This window comes from Manduca sexta, chromosome 14 (assembly GCF_014839805.1).
Source record: "Manduca sexta isolate Smith_Timp_Sample1 chromosome 14, JHU_Msex_v1.0, whole genome shotgun sequence".
NCBI lineage: Eukaryota > Metazoa > Arthropoda > Insecta > Lepidoptera > Sphingidae > Manduca > Manduca sexta.
In genome coordinates this window covers 287602-311155 of record NC_051128.1, presented here as the reverse complement: position 1 = coordinate 311155, position 23554 = coordinate 287602, and the positions used below count along the sequence as shown (strand labels likewise).

Here is a 23554-nt window from a genome sequence, read left to right as displayed (position 1 = left end):
CGGGTAAAAAACGCTGACAAAACGCAATTTTGTGGGCAACTTTACGCGGATACTGGGCTAGTATAAGCCTGAAACGACCTAATCGTGATAAATCTATCGTTTGCAGCCGCTCTGTGTGGCGGCGTGTTAGAAACAAAGTTTGAATTAAAAAAAGTGATAATAAAATGAGTTTAACAGAAAAATTGACTGCAAAAAAGCCTGGTGAGTCGTTGTGAACATTTTTACTGAACTAGAATTTGAAATTCAACGATTTTTATAATTAACTAATGACCCACGCCGGCTTCTCACGAATAGTTGAGCATAATATAATACGCCAATTTTCCATGAATGATAATGACAATAATACATTCAGTGGTTTTTAAGTTTGTCGCATTCAGACAGAAGATACGGCGAGGGTGTACAAAAACAAAAAGTTGTTTTTTGTAATTGTTTTATAATATGTAAGGAGTCATTTACAATTGTAATGTTTACTACTGTTTTAAAGCAGTACTTTAAGATTAGTCATTGACTAGACTCGGTAGTTACAAATGCTCACCACTAACCACGGAATATACACCTGACTATATATACTATACATGACAAAAATCCGAACAGACAACTTTAGAACGTACGTCTTTCAATGCTACCCATTTTGGTTAACAGAGTCGCTATTATCAAGTTCAATGTGGTTATTATCCTTACCAAGAAAAATAATTTATTTAAAATATTTAAATACTTTAATAATAATGTGTTTCTGCATATTTCAGAACACGGTTATTTTTAATTCGACCCGTTGAGGTTGAATTTAAAAAATTTAACATAAAATATTTTGTGAAGTAATTTCGCTTCAAATATTAAGTCTGGCATTCTTTTAACCCATGTTTTAAACGTAAAGCTGACTTGTAGCTTTTTTAAAGTCGCACAATGCTGCATATGTCTTTCGGGTCAACGTCTGTCGGATTATTTTTCAAGAGTAAAGCAAAATAGATAAAAAAATAATATTTAAGTAACTAAAATTTCATTATTTTCATATATTTTTACAGCAGACGCAAAACTATTCTATCGTGATTCTGGTTTGATGTTTCGTTCTATAATTGTGTGGTAAACTAAAATAGTAAAGAATACGATTGGACCCGAAAACCCGAGTCACCTAAACCACTACCTGAAGGGACGTAAAACGACGGAAAATTCAGGAGAAAAAAACCCGCGATAAAATCCGAAAAATAGTTTTATTTCAATGTTATACTTTATGATTTACTACTTAATGCCAGGTAGCCGTAAAGATGTAACTGGTGGACACAATAAGATCTAACATCTCATGACACAGGATGGCGAGCGCAGCGGAACACCAAACAATACTTTGTAATAAAAGGTGTTGGATGGTGTTTCTTCTGTTTACGGGCGGTCGTATCGCTTACCATCACGCGAACGACAAGCTCGTCTCGTTATTCAATAAAAAAAAGATGAATGCACCGCGTACCACTGATGTCTAATGACCTTGTAGACTTTCTACGTAGGTATCTTGTAAGTCAGTAACCAACTGAATAAATACGCTCATTGTTTAGTTTTACCTCCTAACAGCTTGTGCTCCATTGTGTTGAGAGGTTATTTATTGTAAAGAATGTTATTAAGCAAACGTAACAACTGTGATCATGGTGTGAGGTGTAAGTGTCATAAAGTGATATTACGTAGTAGGTGCTGTGCTAATATGTAATGAATGCACATTTGGTGTATTTGAGCGAATATTTGCGTTATTTAGCAACGACAACTTTGTTCATAAATAACACAAAGTCGATATTACTTTGTCCGAAATACGCAAATATTTGTCAAATACGCCAAGTGTAGGCCATCGTAATACTGAGTAATTGCTTTTAAGTAGGCTCACCAACAAGCGAGTAGCTTCAACCCTGTGGACGGGGGCCTAAAAGAATGTCGCCACAGTCAACCCTACTTGTCGAACAAGACTACTAATCAGATCCCATCAGGGTTATAAGACATACACTCGAGGCGGTATGTCCATCCATAAACGGGAGAAATTGGTGTGGAGTCTTCGCCGTTGTTGTGGACGCCAGCCGAGTTCAATGTACCGACGGACTGTTTACACATTATACCGCTGAGGTTCTTCCAGTAGACATTTGAGGTACCTTATGGTACCTCGAAACCACCTCTAATGTATCGATGAAGGCTATGGAGAGGTTTTAGTCGATACGCCGATGTACAAAGCATGCTGGTAACCTCGACATACCCGCTTTGATTATTCGGACTAATGCGGGATCTTAAAGTGATTTCCCCCCAAAAAAAAGGGGAGTAGCTTGCTACTCCCATCACCGTTCGATAAACAAAAGAACTGGATCGTTTAAAACATAACATCGTATGTACAATTTAGTACAATATGGATTGTGGCAACTTGATCGGAGTTTATATCCTCAAAATACACCTGAAATAATGTCCCAGAATATTAACTTTTCTAGAACTAAAAGAAAGCCATAATATGTTAACTTAGGGCATGGTCTGTATGCTGAATTCCTTTGGAGCCTGTTAAAATATCTGTTTTCACTTCTAACAAACATCCAAAAATCTTTACAAACATTCGCATTTTAATAAGTAAGAGTAAGACTGATAAGAATAATTAATTCAATATAAAAACAAATTTTGTTTATTTAGGATGTCCCAGCGGAATTTAAACCTCTTTCCGGGTGATTTAATCTATAAAAAGTTATAAAAATATTTTCATTTCCTTAATCATTTCGGCAAACAAATCTCCCAATGGAATTTAGAAATTATATTTTTATAAAGGTTTAAAAATACCAATGTTTTATCATAGTATTATACATAATTATAAGCGTAGTTGGGTTCGATCCCGTGTTAAAAAAGTCTTATGTGATATTATGTTTCTCTACTCAGTATCAACCCGGAGCTTGGAATTAGTACCCGATATGGCATACGCATGTCGAAAAGTGGGTACACCAGTTGCGCTTCTGCTTACCCCTTCAAGGATAAAAAGCATTAGTGTGTACTACTGAATGACAAACCTATAATCATGTACCAATGATTATCGATTCAACACTATAGAAATGGGGTTGTCAATTTGTCGTCGACTTTACGATGGCTTTATGCATTATATGTTGGCGAAATTGACTGTCTGTATGGTTGTAAGCCTAAATAAATGTTTCTCTAAAGAACACAGTACAATGTACTTCTAACTAAATAAATGAAAGCTCAACATGGTATTTTTTTTTAAACGTGCTGGGCCAAGTGACCCCACTACACTTGTAGTGGAGTAACATTCAAATGCATGTCGACTGACGAGAGATGATTACCCCCTGGTAATCGATACAATTATGCTGGCCTGTAGGAATCGGATAACATGGTTGATAATATTTATAGGCAAGTGTGGCTTACAAAAAAGTCTGCTTGTCAAAACATTAATTTGTATGTAAAAACCTGCCCACTGACGTTGTTTTTGAAAACAAAGCCTACACTTATCTTAATCGACATATCAAGGTAAAGCCAATTTGTAGGATCATCAGAACTCTTCCTTTGTAGTTTTCGCGGAATCTAATCCCAGATTACATGATAAGATCTTTAACAAACTCCACGAGTTTTGGGCGCGTTCATCAACCTTAGGCTATCACGAGACCAGCTTATCTGAAGATGGACTTCTTCATATTATCTCATTTAGATAAAATTGTTTTTGTATCATGTATATTATGAACATTGTTATTGTCATTTATTGGTATAACTGTTCATTAGCTATGCAATTTAGTTGCATCAACTCACTAACACAGTATGAGAACGAAATATTAATGGCACGTTGCTGTCTTATTGTGTCGTGAGTCTGATGCGATTTGAAGGCATCTCGATGTCCCACTATGAGAGAATACTGCTACTGGACATGGGCTTCCTCTACTACTGAGAGGAATTAGGCCTTAGTCCACCACACTGGCCTAATGGAGATTGGTAGACTCCACACACCCTCAAAATTCATATAAAGAAAATCCTCTTGTCAATGATTTACCATACGATAAGTCAACATACATATCAGCTTATTGGTCAACTACTATAAAATTCCTGTTGTCCACAGATGCACTCCTCGGCATCAGGCATCTGCAGACCCTGATGCTGTTCATCGCCATGGTGCTGGTGTACGGCATGAGAGTCAACATCAGCATGGCGATTGTGGCCATGACAGATAAATCTAATGAGAACGTAAGTATACTAGACGTCTTATTAACCTACTTCAAAGGAGATGTTTAATTGGATTTTTTTTTCAAAGAACATAGAATTGTTGGTAGAAAGTTTACATTAGAGTGTAATGGGCAGAGACGAAACGTCCATACAAGCCCATTGTTACCGGCTTCCCTTTTCGGTTTATTTACGTTTGTCTTAGTGTTTGTTGTCGGTTAAATTGTCCGCGATATGTTAACTAGGCATTTTTTTATGTTTTGGGTTACCTTTTGAAACCTTCGCCACTGGTAAGAGGCCTGCTTAAGATACTTATGGATATTGTCCGTCTCGTGATCATGGACTTCTGCCCAGTACACTAAATAATAGATTCGTAGTATTGTATCTTGTGTAGTATCTTGATTTATAATCATAACTGCATCATCATCATCATCGTCCCACCGATTTAGAACTACCTTCATAGTTTTAAATATTGTGATTAATTGTAATTAATGTAGTTTATAGAATTGTACCCATTAATGTTTACGCATATGTATTATAGATATTATACAAACACCTGTACTCGTAGCCTATACATATAAACTTATTTTATTTTGTTTGTATCTCATGTAAGTGAATCGAATTCTTATGAGATAATAAAGTTCTTTAACCGTAAAAGAAATTGCTCGCGTAATAGAAAATGCCAAAAATAAAAAATGACTACATATTATATTGAACTGTCCTCGTCACTGTGAGACATCAGATATTAGTTGTCAATTTGACCACTAAGGTATATACAATACGGTAAGGTATATAAAATACCTTTAAATTATAAATAAAAAACATTTCAACACCGTTGCTCGATAAAAAAGCACTGGAAACCAATTATAACGTTCAGTAATAATATATACGCTACAAAATATAATTTATTTTTAATGTATGTGAAATTACGTGCTGTATTTTATACAATAGATCGATAGGCCTTTCCGCCCTTGACACTGTTTAAATAAAGTGTTTGACGAATTTGGTACTTAATACATAAGTAATACAACCTTATACTGCCTACTGCTGAGCACTGGCCTCTTCTACTACTAAGAGAGTATACGCTTTAGTCCACCATACATTTCATTTCACATAAGCGAAATCTGCTGACTTGCGCTAGGCCAGATTTTACCTTCGAAGTGCATAAAACATTTATGTTTATATAAAATTAAGTTTATTCAGTGATATCAATGAGTTTATATTGAAAAAAATCTATTGTCGAACTAAAATCTCGAAGTAATAATTTACAGTTTTCTTTTATTATTATAGTAATTTATATATTTTTTTGGTACAGTTGTCAGGAGTTAATAGCCTAACAATAGCTTCAGATATTTGTTCCTGAATTCTGTTCTGCATCTTCTTAACTGACAACTGCCGAAATGTTTTTCATGGTACTGCGTTCTTCATATCAATAAAATAACGCAAAAACGCTGGGTACAATGTCCTTCAAATCGCAACACAATAGTGACAACTGCTCGGCAGCGAAAATAACGGTGCTATCTGCACAGATACTGATATAGGCTAGCTCATCGTGCAATTTTCCTTGTTGCAACAAGAGGAAGGCATTTCAATTTTTTCGCGTGCGGTTTAATCTTTCCTCAACTAGATTAAAATTTCAAATGTTTCGTCTTCAAGTTCTTAACTAAATTGTAAAGGAAGGCTTTCCTTAATCTCAAGCCGTTTTAATAATTTATGTTTTTCTCTGAGATCTCTAATTAATATTATATTAATTCATAGATCAGGATCGGTCGCAAAAACACAATCAGAATTGATAAAGATGAGAATGTTTTACGAGGACAAAATTCAGTTTTTAAATATGAGTTTTCTTTAATTGCGGGTAGATGTTAATTTACGTTTTCGATAGAAGCCAGCTGATTAGGTCTCAGATACGAATTGAGACGACCAGTACTAGTATTCAAGATATTTTTCAGATATTCAAATTCCAAATTAATCGGACATGATATGTCAGAGACTCTGAAGTCTGAACCAAGGCTCCACTTGAAGAGTGCACGTGTCTCAATAAATATGATTAGATATTGGTAATGTTCCGTATCATGTCTTAACTGCTACGTCATGTCAGAAGCTAGATAATCTCGAATTTAAAGTACAAGTGTTTAAGATAGTTTCCAAATAATAAATCACAGTTTCTAAAAATTTGAGTACACCTGATGTAATTTAATGAGCATATTATTCAAGATAATTGTTTCTCAACAAAAACTGTACTACTATTTCTTGACTATATTAGACCAAGTGTTAAATACAAGGAAGCCTAAATATTTTAACAAATGAGAGACGCTTTTTCAATAATGTTTCAAGTTTTGGTAATCTGTCTTATTAGATGGTCTCGGTGTAGCCCCGGAAAGCTACTAGTCGGGACAAGCTGCTATGCCGAAATTATACCATGGTGGTCACTGTCCAGAAATATATCCTATAACCTCCCAAAACTCATGATGATGTTCTCATCAAAGACTTGTTTCACATTATTTATTTGCTTCATGTTTTCCAAATTAGAGCAGCATGGCCGGATTGGTTTTCTTGAGCCTATTTACCCTCATAATTATGCTTATATGGAAATGCTCATATTTTCTTCTTCTAGGCATTCGACTGGAGCATGCAGACTCAGAGCGTGATCCTGTCCTCGTTTTTCTGGGGGTATGTGATACTCCAGATCCCTGGCGGGGAGATGGCCGCCAGGTTCGGGGGGAAGATCCTCGTCACAGTGTCCATCGGAATTAACTCCATTGTTTCGTTGTGTATACCCATCGCCGCTCACTATGTAAGTATTTTTATGATTAAAGCGCAAAAAAAAAAATTCATCAGCGAAGTATAAAAATTAACAGAAAAGTTCACCAAGAGAATTTAACAGTAAATGAATAGATACTTGAAGCCAATATAATTTTATGTAAGCAAACGTAGGCACGAAGTCAGAGATAGCTTAATTGTTTTTAAAAAGGTATAAAATAAGTAATAAAAACAAAAGGGTTGAAGTACGTGACAGCAGAGCGCTCGGTCCAGCTTAAAAAGATTTAATTAACAACACAAGCCGCTATAAAAACGTTAAATGCGTGCAATATTCCCACATTTCATATTGGACTCAAAATATATCCCACAGAGTTTAAAATTGTATATTGTTATTTATTACTCTTTTTTTTAATATTGTAAAATAAAAATATCTCTCGCATTCAGCTTTTATACCATATTGTGCTGTTAGAACTGCCTTTAACGAATAAGTATTTGAAAGAGGGAAGGATATATTTTAGTCTTCCTGTATTCTCTAGTTGCACAGCAACCTATTACTTCTCGTTGTTATTTGTAAAAAGGTACTACTACCTCGGGAGTTCCACCTGGGTTACAATTTCTTTGCCTTACAGGGTGGTTGGCAAGCAGTTTGCGCTTGCCGCGTCCTTCAAGGTTTATCGCAAGGTTTTATCTATCCGTCAATGCATAATTTGATTGGAAAGTGGGTGCCCATAGAAGAGAAGAGTAGACTGGGAACCATAATATATGCTGGTATGTACAGGTTATTAAATTATTAATCATTATGCTAATGTTGATTCGGTAACAATATTGCACGGAAGTCTCATAAAGGATTTAGTTTAGTTTTGGTTTTCTTGTTACCACGAACCATTAGCTTTTGACGTCAAACCCGGCTAATTCCGAGTAAATGATGTAAGAAAAATCCACACTCAACTTTTACCGATTTGGGAATGACCCAGGGATTTTATGTTCACAACCCATACCTGCTTCTCTTAGACCTAACCTAAGAGGAAATTATTATTAAAAATATAGATTTTCCTCAATTTAGAAGATAACAATAACACATGCATAAATATTGTGTGTTAGATTAATAAGGAAAATATTTGGGGAAACTTAGTCAAACACCTTCTGTCAATGACTGACCCTCCTTTATCTCATGCCTTCTAAGCACGATTTACGTCTCTAAAAAGCAATACTCTTCCAGTGCAATCATTGGGGCATACTCAGATGTACCTTCAAACATCTTACGGAGACGAGCATTGTAAAATGTACTGTAGCCCTTTCTAATCTCTTATTTATGCTAAATTCATGGAGGTCAGTGTCTATAAGACACTAAAAAAAATCCAGAATCTTTTCCTAAAACTTGCTTTGTCCTTATATTTAAATATGAAACTTAGCGTGCTAAATTTGTATGAAAGATGACATAAAAAAGACGAATTAAGTCAAAACTTAGGAGTAGAAGAATATATCTTTTCTAAACATATAAACTCTTCTTAGGTGGTCAGTTGGGTACTGCATTGCAGCTCATAGCATCAGGGTTTATAGCTCAATACTGGGGCTGGCCCGTGATATTTTACGTCAACGGAGCCCTCGGAGCGATCTGGACCGCGTTCTATGTGTTCGTGGGGTCTGCTTCCCCCGAAACTTCGGGCATGATCAGCGCTGAAGAGAAGCTGTACATTCAGACTTCATTGGGCCATGTTGGTAAAACAAGGGTGAGTGATTTTTTTATCCAGGCAGAGAATCTATTGGTCTCGATAAATACAATGTAATTTATAATGTCGCTTATTATGTATAACGTTGAGTTGTAATTATGCCGAAATATTTAAAATAATTGTAATGGGTGACCCTTGAATGCAAGTAATCGGAACGAATTGTTTTGGGGGTTTTATTTTACTATCGACAATGTATTAATATTTTTATCGATATTCACATAGAAACTATAATGCGGTATCTTACAATCAGATAATTATTTAATCTAAATAGTTTTACCTATATTATATTCTATAAATACTAATAAAATAATATATTTCTAGGAAAATTTTAAATTCTTTTACTTTTTAAGAAATTGAAAACACCATGGAAGTCGATCTTAACCTCGCTGCCGTTCCTGTCGCTGATATTCGTGCACTGCTGCCAAGGCTGGGGCTTCTGGACCCTCATGACTGAAATGCCTTCGTACCTCAACCAAGTTCTGGGAGTTGACATAAAATCTGTAAGTTAAATATACACGAGACTCTTCAAAAATAATAAATTCTTAATTCTACCGTGAATTTTATTTATTTGTATGTACCCTTGGTATAGATAGTGTAATTTCAGAAACCAAGTATTTTTTAATTTGTCAAGTCAGACAATTATAACTTATGAGAAGGGTTATGATGAACAAATCTCACAATCGCCTTATATTACAACATAATGATAACATGCTGAGAGGCTCACACCCTATCACATCATAGAACAAAATCCCAAAATGATTTTAATAATGTTCTGGGATATATTTTCAGAACGGTGTGATGTCAGCACTACCGTACTTGGCCATGTACTTGCTAAGTTTCCCGTTCGGTTTCTTCTCCGACTACGTCCTCAAGAAGAACTATCTCACCATCACTACTACCAGAAAACTGAACAATTCTATAGGTAAGAGACTTTCCCGCCCTCACACCTATCACTACAACTCCTGTAAGCCAGGATCAGCAGTGGCACGCATTTTATGACACCGAGCAGTGAAGCTCGGCGAGTCTCAGAGAAAACTAATTTGTCAGCATCCCGCAAACGAAATTAATCAAACAGAAATTAAATAAATAAATGAAAAACGACGCAACTAGTAATAGAATTGTAAGCGTCTGATAAAAATAGTAGAAATACCACAGATAACTTCTGTGAATTTTTATACATAAACGTGATCTCTGAACAAAAAAAATCACTAATTCATTAACCCTATAGAATTCTTATGCCGCTAATTTAGACGCAGGTGACGATGCCGTTAATTGCCGATGAAGTCAGTGATAAGGTCTATAATCGATTTAAATATATTTGCTCAGGTCTGTTCGGTCCTGCGATAGCTCTGATTGGTCTGTCATATTCACCTGCTGGTAACGTGACTGCCGCTGTCGTGCTGCTCACTATCGTAGTGGGTCTGAACGCTGGTCATCTTACTGGTTTCATGGTAAGTATTGTTGGATATTACGAATATTTCCTCTTTCAAATAATTGACTATTCCACCAGTTTTTCTAAACGTAGTTTTCGCCTTCCTTTAAATTTAAGAATTCTTAAACGAAATTACAGGCCGGAATGCTGATGGAGTGATGCCTGTTGTCTTTAATAATGGTGTTCTAAACGCAAATGATTACTGTTTTCGTTATTCCAGCACATCCATACTGCCAATGGAATACCTAGTGGATACACTATATACATTTAAAGAGAAGAAATAGGCATTTAGTAGCAGAAGATTTCTTTGTTACCTCCTTCTGCCGAATTAAAATATATATTTTATTAACAGTTAGTCCACATTGACATGGCTCCCGACTTCGCGGGCACTCTGATGGGCATCACCAACTGCATAGCCAACATTATCTCCATCATCGCACCCCTCGCTGCAGGCGCCATTTTAAAAGACGAGGTAAGTAGAATCTTATCCTAACTAGCCATAAGGATTAATTTATAAAAAACCTGTATTAGTAACTACTGGTCCAAGCTGTTTGAGTTCTTTACACAATTTAATAACGAGAAAAGGTCTCTAACCTAAAGGTAAATACGTGTCCAAAGATTATAGCGAAATTGCTAAAAAACATTGTATTACAAACTCACTTCACTGTAATGTCTAATAAACTATAGTCCTATTTATTTCGATTTAGTTCTTTCTGAATATAATATTATAACATTTTGTAGTTTTTTTGATATAACTGAATGACGAAACGAACAAGCTGCTGATGGTATCCACGAGTCACGGCTATCTAACAGAAACAACACCAGTAGAAAATTTAATTACAAAGCTAGGCTTTCTAAAGGAGGTCATTATAATATTATGTTAACCTGATACATTATAATAAGTTATTATCGTAATTATATTATAACGAAGTCTTACATCAAAATGTTGGGCTTGTTATTCGAATAATGGTCACTATTCGAACTTTTCGAAAATTTAAAAATATTAATAAAATTTAACTAGAAGCACAAACATACATCTACGAACTATTATCAGTTACGTATAATAATATTAAACAATGCATAACATTACAGAATAAACATTCGAATAATAGGTTTGGTATATTTCGAATAATAATAAAAATAAACGTATATTACAAGCCCTGAAGACAAAAAACTTATACAACGCTAAGCGACTGTGACAGTAATATCGTAAAACTTCTTACAGTCGGACCCTGGGGAATGGAGGAAAGTGTTCTACGTGGCATCTGGTCTTTACATCATTGGCAACACGTTCTACCTCATATGTGGAACCAGCGAGAGACAGAGATGGAACGACGAGGCCAGCAGCAGCGAATCTATCGGTGAGACATTTAGATAAGTAGGTCTTTACAAGTACCTGTATGCAAGTTCTTCTGACACACACATCATGACTACATATCCGAAGAGATAGGGAGAAGAGTGTAGTATTCCATGATGTGATAGAGAGCAAGCCTATCGCGATATCGGGCACGATTTTAAGAATTAAACCATAGGTAGAGTAATTACCGTGTATTGGGGTAAGCATTAGAGAAGTACAATTCTGTTGTGCCATGAAGCACCTTCTATTTCAAAGTTACTAAATGCAACATGGCTACCATTTTAAAACCTGCCAGAGTGGACTCTGTAAAAGTGTCGCGTTCTGGAATTAGTTTGTGTGTATCTGGTTTCAAACAGGCCGGCAAAATTCTTTCGACTAGCGTAGGACAATCTCTCGTCAGTTGATAGTCTAGATAATTTTTTTTCTATTTATTATCAGGTTCCAATACACCCAATAACCCCAATGGGTTACTTTGCCGTGTGCGGATAAAAACGTAATAAATTTAAAATATCTCCACCGATTCCCCGGAACAAATATTACGTATACTGTGAAGTACATTATTCCCATAAAGAGCATCTTTAGCTTACTCGATAGCCAAATAGCCAGCAACTACAAATACAAGTAGCCAGCATAACTACTGGACGAAATAAGACATCTCATGTTTAAGGATGACGAGCGCAGTGGAATACCAGAAAATACTTTGTATGGTATTTCTACTGTTTATGGGCAGTCGTATTGATTACCATCAGGCGAACGGCAAGCTCGTTTCGTCATTAAAAGCAATAAAAAATAAAACACGATTACAATTTGCTGGCTCACCTGTAAAATTACAGGAACAAGGCCTTTCTTTGTGCTCGATGTCACATTTTCGACCTGGAGAGGAGGTCACGGCATCTTTCCTTATCAATATTACTTTCGTCTTTGAGTCGGTTGTCAACGTTAGTCTCCTTATCAATATTACTTTCGTCTTTATTCGGTTGTCAACATAGCCCTACACAACATTCATCGCCTCGACATCCTTTCTTATCGACCCCCAAAGCATTTATTATGATAATAACTTTTCTTTCAAAACAATTACTCCCTTTGTATTTCATATCAGAGAAATTACAGAGCTCAAATAAGGGAAAATACGAGAACATTTCAAAAGCGAACCCAATATGTCTTCAAAGAAAATAATAAGATGAAAACGACTGATACTTTATCAATTTAGACAACTTTTTGCCCTAATAATTGTGAGGAGCTTCGATTTTTGTTTGAAAAATTATAATTGGTAGAGTTAGTACACAAACTCGTAAATAGCGTCTTAAACCTTTTTATTTGTGAATATATTTTTTCTTGTTTCAGAAGCGCCACCAGAATCGAGAACAGAAAAAGCGATATAAATTTATCATAGGTGATACTGTTTTGTTATTTTTGTACCTGATAGTTATTAATTTTACAATAAATTATAATAAAATATTTTATTACTTTTATTCAATTACCTATTTATATAGATTTTTAAACGCTTGAATACTCGCTTAAAAGGATTACCCTTACTTTTTTGAAGTAGTGACTAGGTATTATATTTGTCTACAACATCGCAAACTAACATAAAGAAACAACTTTCTATTGCGAACACAATTCACTGCATGTCTTAAAAATAGACCAGTGACTGAAATAAAAATTAGAGTACATAAAATCTACATAAAAAAATCACCATCGCCTCTTTAGACTAGTGGCAGTACAGGTACATATAAAAGAATATAAGCTCTTCTACATGATGCGTGAAGTATTTTATTCAAATCCCTGGTCTATCCGACAACTTAAATGTACATCTTTTGACTAGAAAAAATACATTGACGTAAACAGGATTTGAATTTGTGTCTGATCTAGCTTTACTTAATAAACTAGGATATAAATTCGGCGAAATTTTTGGCACTAGCACCTCCGCTCTGCGTTTTGGAGATAATAAAAATAATAACACGTAAAGATGAAAATTTGTTTGTTTGTTTGATCTCTCTCGATAGTAAGTTATATTCCTCCTGAGTGCTATTATATATAGACTACTTTATATCCTGCAAAAACAGAAGTTATAAAGATTTTCCAGTTTAGTATTAAATATTATGACTTTAAATAAAATTATTTTGCGGATTTTATCTCGGTTTTTATATTATAATTTTCTCCTGAAGTTTCCAAGTCTTTGCAGCCTTTGTAGTCACGGAACGGACTGAGGTGTTGGTCATCCGTAAAGTCTGTTACATTTATTTGATATTAATTATAATCGTTTATACCCAAAAGTATATTTTTTGTAGCCATTTCCCTCCGTGAAAACCAAAAGGCTTGACTAACATTTTTCTCATCTCACCCTTCTTTCCTTACTACCATGCCTTGGTCTCTTCTTGTTAATTACTTTAATAAAAAATACCTCATCTGTTACTAACGCTCAGTTAATAGAGTCTGTCATTCGTAAAGTATCGCTAGAATTACTTCATGCAAGACCCATTGGTATCCACGGCGTAAAATAAAACCAATAAACATAGCACAATACATATGTAAAGGTCTCAAAGTGTTTTCCCGACCGGTACCCGCAATAGAGGTCTGTGAACGCTACTTCCATATTTTTACGTAAGAAATTTCACAATCCTACGAACCCTTTCAATTTGCGCTCGAATTTGCTCGAAAGACTTCATATTATAAAAATATTTCAGTGCAACATACCACTTTTACATTTCAAGTTTATTTTAGCTTTGAGAAAGTCATAGAAAAAGTCAACGTAATTTTGCTTCCATTCAGTAAGAAAAATAAAAGGCACGAATGCCAACAAGACGTAGAGTTCTTGAGAATAAATACACATTCAGCTATAGAAATATTTACAATACTCGGCAGCAAAAAATCACACATTGGTTTTATCGGTATTCAGCGGGTTGGTCGTGCCTCCGGCGTTGTTTCAAGTGTACGGGCGGCAGGCGCCGGCTATTTTCAGGAGGACCGCTTACCTGTTTATCTATTTAGACACTAAATTACCATATAAGCATTGTGGTGTACCTTCACTTTTAAAATCGATTTTAAATAAGTAAATAAATTTTGAAAATAATAAGAATATTACGTTCGGTTTTTATTTATCTGTCACTCACACTTGTGCGATGGTTTTGCTGTTGACATAGAAGCTTACCACCATCGGGGCGATTCATAAGAAGTTTCTTAATATTTTAACAATGTGCGAGTCAAACTTACACAACAAGGGTTCCGTACGGCGTCTTTTATCTCCTTTTTTTAAGTTAATAAGTAAGTGCGTTTTCCATTTTGATTCAAAAGATAAAGCCTTTGAAAGCGAGCACACTAAGAGACTACTGGCAGAGCTACATATATCCTTTAAGAATTTTCTCTAGCTAACTATTAAAGTAACCAGGCCGTCGTATTTTCTTTGATATTCGATTTCGTTAAAGAACAGTGGCTGTCGACAGAGACGTTATAGAAGACATCGTCTTTAAAACTTCTAGTGACACATTAGGTACAGGACTCTAAACAATTTTGTAGCTTATCATAGTCTCTGTGATCTTATCGCAATTTTAAATTATGTCAGAACAATTTTCTGACAGTAAATCGGTCGCTATCAACTTGTCAGTTTCTAAGAACTGTGGACGCGTGCAACCGAAACTACGCTGTGATAAAATGGCTGACGAAGAAAACAACGCTGATAAAAAGCCAAGTTAGTGTAAAAAACATATTTTTTTTAGAAAATAGGTAACTTACGGATTATATTAGTAGATTAATAGGCTACTTGTTTTTAGGAGTACACATTGACACTTTTATTTCGAGAAAGCCCAAAGGAGTTCCATAATCCATATGGACGGAGCCGCGAGCAAAAAATGGTGTACTAAATATAACAGTAGGTAAGATGATAACTCATTCACTATGTAGGTGTATTGGTAAATTCTACTTTTTTTTGCCTAAAGAATTAATTCCATACATCTATAAACTTGACAAAATCCAAATATAGCGTGGACCAATGCGGCACTTCATTCCGATTCTGTATGCCGAGGTCATCATCTAACAGAGCAAGCTTATCGCCATGTCACATACTTTAGCATATTCTATGTAACAAATTCTTTTTTCCAGATAGTACATTTGGTATTCGCCATTTACAAGCGATTCTGTTGCTGTTCGCACTGGTACTTGCGTACGGCATGAGAGTAAATATGAGCATAGCCATCGTTGCAATGACAGATAAAGATTCGGAGGATGTGAGTAGATATCAAATATCTGGACCCTTCATATACCATCAGGTGCAGTGGCTAGACAAAGTAACTACTTTGTCGAGCCATTATATAAACAAAAAATAAATAAAAGCACTATACACTCTCATGAATGGATCTAATTCAGCGGTCGGCAACCTTTTGGTAAGCAAGGGCCACAACGCGGCAAATTAACTAAAGGCGGGCCATACTTATAACATTAAACCTAGAAACCCTGCTTTAGGTGCTCACTCTTAATTTAATATATTTATTTTGATGTTTAAGCTTTATTACAAAACAATCACGGGCCACAAACAGAACGTTCGCGGGCCGCGTGTTGCCGACCGTTGATCTAATCGATCGTGGTGGTATAGCTCAATATTCTTCTGCTCTTTTTCTACTAAATGTGGCCAGCGCAACAAGCTTTTTCATGGAAATTGCAGAAGTAATTTGAGTAAATTTTTCCGGCGAGCCGCTTGCTTGACTTCGACCCCTCCTGAGGCTTCATGTCCCAAGGTAATGTTTTTAGAATTACCAAAAAAAAACTTCACAATTTGCTTCAAAAGCAGATTCATCACAATCTTATATTTACCCATTCAGTCTTTCGACTGGAGCATCCAAAAACAAAGTGTAATCCTGTCGTCATTCTTCTGGGGGTACATCGTCCTCCAGATCCCGGCGGGAGAGCTCGCCGCCAGGCTTGGAGGGTCCATCCTCGTCACAGTCTGCATCGGCATCAACGCTGTTGTATCCGTGTTGATACCATGGAGCGCTTACTATGTAAGAACTTTAGAAATGTAACACAGCAGCAATTATCCAGGCCATCAATTGGTAACTTATAAGTAATGAGAAACCAGCTTAAATGGATATTTCCGAGTTCTTACGAAGTAAACTGGTAAAATAGATATTTTGGCATTAATTTAGATACACTTACGGCTAAGACAGGCGGTAGCACAAGTCACGTTTAAATTGCTTTAGAAACAGAAAATCAAATGAAGTTACTTGTGATCAACAACTTTAACCTGGATAAAAAATGATCCTTTTTTGTTTTGTTGACTGCGTTCTTGTTCTTTATCTTAGTAATATATTCACTTTCCAGGGTGGTTGGAAGTTGGTGTGTGCATGCAGAGTATTCCAAGGTCTGACCCAAGGATTTATTGTTCCATCAATACACAACCTGATTGGCAAGTGGGCTCCTGTGGAAGAAAAGAGTCGACTGGGTGCTTTGGTACATTCTGGTAATATAGCCTTTAAATTGATTTGATCCATAACACCGGCCAATTCATTTAGCTTTTCTGCTGTTTTATTGTCAATATAAATGGACTGGATTAATGTTGGAACAGTTGTCTCACTGTATTCTCTCGATGTATTTTTTATACCCAATCATCTTTTTTTTCCTAGGAGGTCTACTTTCTATATATCTACAATATGTTGTATTGTTTTACATAAAATACCGTTATAGTATATATTTTGTTGTTTCAAATATCTATATCTATCTATCTATATCTATACTTATAATAAATCTGTAGAGAGGTCAATTCTGTACATGAAATATATTTCCAAAATAACTATCAGGGGGTGATTAGGGATCGATACTGATGCCAAAAATGCAATTAGTAAAATTTTTGTCTGTCTGTCTGTCTTTCTGTCTGTCTGTCTGTCTGTCTGTCTGTCTGTCTGTCTGTCTGTATAACCGTTATAGAAACAAAAACTACTCGACGGATTTTAACGAAACTTGGTACAATTATTTGTCATACTCCTGTGCTGGTTATAGTATACTTTTCATCACGCTACAATTAATAGGAGCAGAGCAGTGAAGGGAAATGTTGGGAAAACGGGAGAAGTTACTCCATTTTTAAGCTTCCGTCGCGTGTGCAACCTTAATGGTTAAAGCTACACAGAATCATGTCTGACGGAAATGTGCGCCTTAAAATTATGTAAAAATATCCCGCGACAGCATATGTCTATCTTTTATGGTTGACTCACAATAACACGTGTAACTCCCGATAGCTTAGCAGTTCGAAGCTTTCTCATTATATTTGACTACTCTTACGTTTATAACACTCTCAGTCATCCCTAATTAAAAAGTTAATATTATTAAATATTCCTTAAAAAGATTCATAGAAATCGGTATAGAAACACCAAAGTTATACATGAAATACGCTAATAATAAGCCATCACGCGTGAATACTGAATCATGCTATAAGCTTCCTTCGATTTCACCAGGATCCCATCATCAGACCCTGACAGGACAATCGGACCACCTGCATACCACCATACTTAAAAAAACATCCCGACAAATTGAGCACCTCCTCCATTTTTGAAGTCCGAAATCCACGCGGGCGAAGCTGCGAGCGGAAGCTACTCTTCAATAAATATTTTAACATCAAAGTAATTTTAAAATTACACCATTGATTTCAGGCTCTCAACTTGGAAATGCAATTCAATTAGTGGCTGCTGGCTTCATTGCTAGCATTTGGGGCTGGCCAGCGATATTTTACGCAAACGGAGCTGTAGGCCTACTTTGGACTATCATCTACATATTCCTAGGCTCAGACTCTCCTCAAAAGTCTAGAATGATCAGCGAAGAGGAACGATTGTATATACAGAGCTCTCTAGGGCAAGTTGGAAAACAGAAGGTTATTTATTGCATAGATATTATTACTCAGTATTGTACTTGTATATTACGTTTATATTATTTCCACGCAAGTATATTATGCATCTTTTTAATTAAAAAAAAAAATAGGTTTTTCAATAAATGGATATTGTCATTTCTAATAAGTGTTACTTTGTTATTTTATAGAAACTAAAAACGCCCTGGAAAGCAATATGGACCTCCATGCCTTTCATTTCACTGATCATCCTCCACTGCGGACAGAACTGGGGATTCTGGACTCTCATGACTGAGATGCCTTCTTATATGAAACAGATTCTAGGTGTCGACATTAAAGCCGTAAGTTTCAAGTATTTTTAAATTGTTATTTGATTGCCTTAGTAATACATATTATTATTATAAGGGCACCTATGCTGGGACTAAATTAACCCCAGTATATCAATATATAAGGCGTCAAGATACAACGTTAAAATATAATCCTCATCAAATAATAAGTTATCAAGCACCTAGTCAGTTTCTTTTGCATACTAATTTATTTTTTAATACCGGCACGACAAAGTCGCATCACTGCACCCGATAGTAAGGGGAGTAGGCTCCCAAGAGTATTTCGACTCACTAGAGATGATTATCCCTCGGCAGTCGACACAATTATACCAGGCTGACCCCGAAACGTGACACACTTACGTAGATGACCGATTTCACATCTTATGTACGATGGTCTCTATCGAATATAAATATCCAACCACCAACATAATATGATGAAGGTGAGTGTACGAGTATAATAAGAGGTGATGGTATTTCAGAACGGAGTGATGTCAGCATTACCTTACTTCGCCATGTACCTGCTGAGCTTCCCGTTCGCTTTTCTTGCGGATTACATGCCGAATAAGGGATGGCTCAGCGTCACTGCTGTCAGAAAACTATCAAATTCTATTGGCAAGTTACCATATTATAATAGAACTAAACTCTTTGCCTTCTGCTGGTTCCTGTTTATTGATTTCGTATTTGCTTCTGGTCCAGCTTTTGCTTCAAGATCCTTACTCGAAATAAAATTACTCGTATGTATTTATTGAAATTAAATTACCGTATAGTATATCCAAGATATAGTTTGGCAAAGTTCAATTGTTTAGCAATTTATGCTCGTGCTTCAATATTCTAGATGTATATCCTGAAACTTTTTTATTTATAACAAATTCGAAGAAGGTAATATATTGTAAATATGAAGTAGTATTAGTAAGATAGTTTCTCATATTTCATCTTAAATAAGCCGTATTCTCTTCATGTACAGGATTCTTCGGGCCAGCAATAGCATTAATCGGTCTCTCCTATACCCCCGCTGGCAACGTGATGGTGGCAGTCATCCTTCTAACTATCGTAGTGGGACTGAATGTGGGACACATCACTGGTCTCATGGTAAAATCATTTTAACGCATTCTTGAAGAACAAGATCATTTTTTTATACGGGAGCGTAAAAATGACTTCACTACACCTGATGGTAAGTGGAATGAGGTTCAATATAATGTCGACGACCGAGAGACGATTACCCCTCGACAGTTATCATAATTATGCCGGCCTGAGGAAACAAGATATAAACAGACTGATCCCGGAACGCCTCTCAATTACATGGGCCACTATGGCGGGGTTTAAAACCTTGTCTATGATGGTCGCTATCCGGGCAGATATAAAATATATCCCACCAGCAAAAAGTATCATGCTCACTAGTAGATGACCCAATAATCAATTATGATATTATTCTTAAATTTTATTTTAACCACCTAAGTGAATATATCACTTGCTGTCGTTTAGTTCATAGCGTAAATCATTAAAAAATATTTATTTTCCAGCTAGTACACCTGGACTTGGCACCAAACTTCGCGGGCACTCTGTTGGGCATCACCAACTGCAGCGCCAATATCATATCCATCATAGCGCCGTTGGTAGCTGGAGCGGTACTCAAGGATGAGGTAAAACTGGCTGTATTAACAAATCCTACATACGAAAACAATGCTCCCACATCTACTACTACTTGCCAAATAGACCAACAATTATTTAGCTGGATAACAGTGGCGAAAGGTGTAGTTTTCGGAGAGGAAACCTGACACAACATATAAGTCTTAAGATGCATTAATGCTGCAAATCGTTTTTATGATAATCAGATTCTAGATAAATTATGAAAGGGAAGCCCGCAGAAATCGGATTATACGGACCTTTCGCCACTGCTGGACAAACTCTCGCATACCAATAACCCAACATTTAACCTCAGAATATACAACAGTGTAACATTTCAGACTGATCCTGACGATTGGCGTAAAGTATTCTACATATCCTCGGCGGTGTATATTATCACAAATACAATTTACTTGATCTTCGGAACCAGCCAGAAGCAGAAGTGGAATGATTCCGAGGAAGATATTTCAATAGGTAAATTAAAAGATTTCTTCATCTGCTGTGGTTTTATACACGACTACAACGAAATGATGAAGGGTGTTTTATAGTATAGGCTTGGTAAGAAGCAAATTTGATAACAGAAAGCAATGATTTCCGAAGACTAGGGTATGTACTCTGTGCTGTCGCTTGTTAAGGAAAAGAAATCAGAAACTTGGGGTGGGGTAAAGTGTTTAGCGATAAATATTTACTAAGCAATGTATTATAATATGAGATCATAGATAGGAATGATATGGCCTGATATTTTTTTTAAAATTAATAATACCTTTTTTTCAGATGAAAAAATACAGCGAAAGGAAGAAAAAGTTGTTTAAAGGTTGATATTAATAAAAAGTAAAGCTATTTTGTAGTTTTATTACTTTAAATATTTCTCGCGATGTGTCAACTAGAACACAACAGTTCTTACATACTATTGCATGATGGCACGACACATAGTGGCTTGAAAGACGAACTCAAATTTCAAAAACTTATTAGTTGATACCTTGCTATTTTTATAACAAATTCACAACCCTGTCTCCAATAAGGGTAAACAAAGGAGCATCTAGCATTATCCCCTCGAATTAAACTCTTTTCCTCCCGAGTTCTGCTACACCTATTATTTTAATAATCTCTCCTTGTTGGCTTGGTTGCACCATATTATAAGTTTGTTTCAATCTAAATATTAATATTTATTTGTCCCTTTAACTATAAAAAGTATAATAGTATAAAAAGATATCGTAAAAATATTTATGCGTTTATGAAATTTAATAGCCCGAGGGCGATCGAAGATTACATTTGAATCAATAAATATTGTATAAAATAAAAACAAAATTATTCTAAATCTATAAGAACAATTGTAGTCATAAAATTGTTTTGCGACTTACCTCCGAAACATTGTTCATACCAAATATATAGACTTTAGCTGTATAATTTACTTGCATCTCATCCTACTACGCGCATTCCCCTCCAATTTCGCATGATTTAATTTCTCAGCATAGGAGTAAAGTGATATCGAAAATTTACATATCACATGACAGTAATAATTATTCAATCCAATTAATCGTCGCCGTCTGAATTTCATTATGCACATTTGAGCATAAATTAGAGTTGATTATTATAATCAATCGTCTAATTGGTGTGTGCAATTTATTTACACAATGATACTGTTGTATTTCGCTTGTAATTTTTAACACAACACACTCGTATGTTATTAATTCATACAGTTTTTGAAAACACAATTCAAATTCATTTTTAGATTGCGGCTCTATCGTTGGAGACAGTGATTTTGCCAGTGTCAAAGTAGAAAAGTCATGGCAAAAATTTCTAAATTTTAGAAATTAAACTTAGCGAAACCCCAGCAGTGTTTTGCTTTCTTTGTAATGGCATGGTTTAAAAAGAAGAAAGACCGAAGATTTCAAACCAAAGGCTCACACCTCCGACTTTGAAGTTACGTCTTTATTGCTTATCAGTTATCGTGCGCTGAACAGAGAAGGAAAACACCGTGAGGGAACCTACATACTTGAGAATTCTTCATAAGAATTGCAAAGGTATGTGAAGTCAGCCAGCGTGGTGGACTAAGGTCTAAAACCTCTTAGTTAGTGGAGGTCGTTGCCCAGCAGTGGGACGGTATATAATACATGCCGGTATCATTATTCCTTTTTTAAACTTCTCTTATAATAAATACTAAGGTACACGTGTGCGGGAAACTATTCTATAAATAATGGCGCGGCAAAGATAATGAATGAGCTTCCCGAGGTGAGACCATTAGGCGATTCTGAAAGCGCAATACGTGGTTGTATTAAAAATATTTTCTACCATTCTTACACTGACAGAACGGTTAGAAGACCTGAAATCCATTAAACTAACGCAACCATTGCCTCTATTACTCCACGTTAAGCTTCATGAGGTAAAAACTCGGTCAAGCCACCACAATCTCGTCTGCGAGTCTTTTTAAGTAGATGCAGCTACGTTATCAATTTAAGTCATGAACAGGGCTGCAATCTCTGTTTATTATGCCGATATTGTTTCATACAGATATGGTAAAGTGACACTGTACTTGATGGTAAGTGGAGTAGGGTCCAATAGAAAGTCGACTGATGAGAGATTACCCCTCGGCAGTCGACACAATTATGCCGGCCTGTTGGAACGGATATACACAGACTGATTCCGGAAAGCGACACACTTCCGTGGGTCACTATGGCGGGTTTTAACACCTTGGTAATCGCTATCCGGGCGGATATAAAATATAGCCTACCATCGGCGATATAAATATCTATTATGAAACTTAATATCTAATTCCTTAGGCTACAAGCGCATTGCAATACGCTCTTAAGGTTATAGCTTAAGGTCCATTTTTCATACATTTTGTTTCACCTTTAATCTGGGTAACTAAACAAGTATTGACAAGTAAAGAATTTAAATTTCGTCGTATTAAATTTTAAAGGCCGAAATATCCATGCATATTAATTATTTTTACGTTTTTCTTTCAACTGCGAGAACTAATCACTAACTAGACGTGAATTTAAATTCTTTACTTGTCAATACTTGTTTAGTTACCCAGATTAAAAGTGAAACAAAATGTATGAAAAATGGACCTTAAGCTATAACCTTAAACATTAAGTTTGATATATCATATTATGTAGATGGTAGAGTTATTAGTTATACATATACCGTCGTGGCGTTTATCACCAAGCAAGCATCTTACTTATTTCACCTATTTGCAAACTATCTTATTAAATATGTGAAGTATTAATTCAAAACGCAGGTATGCCAACTTATACTTCTTTATCAAGTCTCTTGCATGTGATGCAGAAGCGCTTGGGATCTTATCGTTTTGATTTTCAGACACGGATAAGA

The 23554-nt window shown here is 35.8% G+C and overlaps 2 protein-coding genes across 2 annotated transcripts; both read left to right on the top strand.

Annotated features, from left to right (window-relative positions):
- Positions 1–69: 69 nt before the first annotated feature.
- Positions 70–12904, top strand: LOC115442928 (putative inorganic phosphate cotransporter). The gene is made up of 11 exons (XM_030168135.2): positions 70–201; positions 4064–4188; positions 6782–6961; positions 7557–7695; positions 8440–8657; positions 9008–9157; positions 9447–9579; positions 9984–10108; positions 10442–10561; positions 11315–11450; positions 12791–12904. Exons 1-11 carry the CDS (start codon positions 165–167, stop codon positions 12826–12828), a joined length of 1401 nt encoding a protein of 466 aa, XP_030023995.2. The 5' UTR covers positions 70–164; the 3' UTR covers positions 12829–12904.
- Positions 12905–15024: 2120 nt separating this feature from the next.
- Positions 15025–21061, top strand: LOC115442937 (putative inorganic phosphate cotransporter). The gene is made up of 11 exons (XM_030168145.2): positions 15025–15134; positions 15545–15669; positions 16261–16440; positions 16760–16898; positions 18082–18299; positions 18464–18613; positions 19078–19210; positions 19563–19687; positions 20119–20238; positions 20563–20695; positions 20996–21061. The coding sequence occupies exons 1-11, from the start codon at positions 15098–15100 to the stop codon at positions 21031–21033; spliced, it is 1398 nt and encodes a 465-aa protein (XP_030024005.2). The 5' UTR covers positions 15025–15097; the 3' UTR covers positions 21034–21061.
- Positions 21062–23554: the final 2493 nt, after the last annotated feature.

Excerpts from the sequence above, each read along its gene's own strand:
- LOC115442937 (XM_030168145.2), top strand. The coding sequence starts at position 15,098 with ATGGCTGACGAAGAAAACAACGCTGATAAAAAGCCAA. Across the intron at positions 15,670-16,260 it reads CAGATAAAGATTCGGAGGAT|TCTTTCGACTGGAGCATCCA; the intron begins GTGAGTAGATAT and ends TTACCCATTCAG. Across the intron at positions 16,441-16,759 it reads TACCATGGAGCGCTTACTAT|GGTGGTTGGAAGTTGGTGTG; the intron begins GTAAGAACTTTA and ends TTCACTTTCCAG.
- LOC115442928 (XM_030168135.2), top strand. The coding sequence starts at position 165 with ATGAGTTTAACAGAAAAATTGACTGCAAAAAAGCCTG. Across the intron at positions 7,696-8,439 it reads GGGAACCATAATATATGCTG|GTGGTCAGTTGGGTACTGCA; the intron begins GTATGTACAGGT and ends AACTCTTCTTAG. Across the intron at positions 9,580-9,983 it reads AAAACTGAACAATTCTATAG|GTCTGTTCGGTCCTGCGATA; the intron begins GTAAGAGACTTT and ends ATATTTGCTCAG.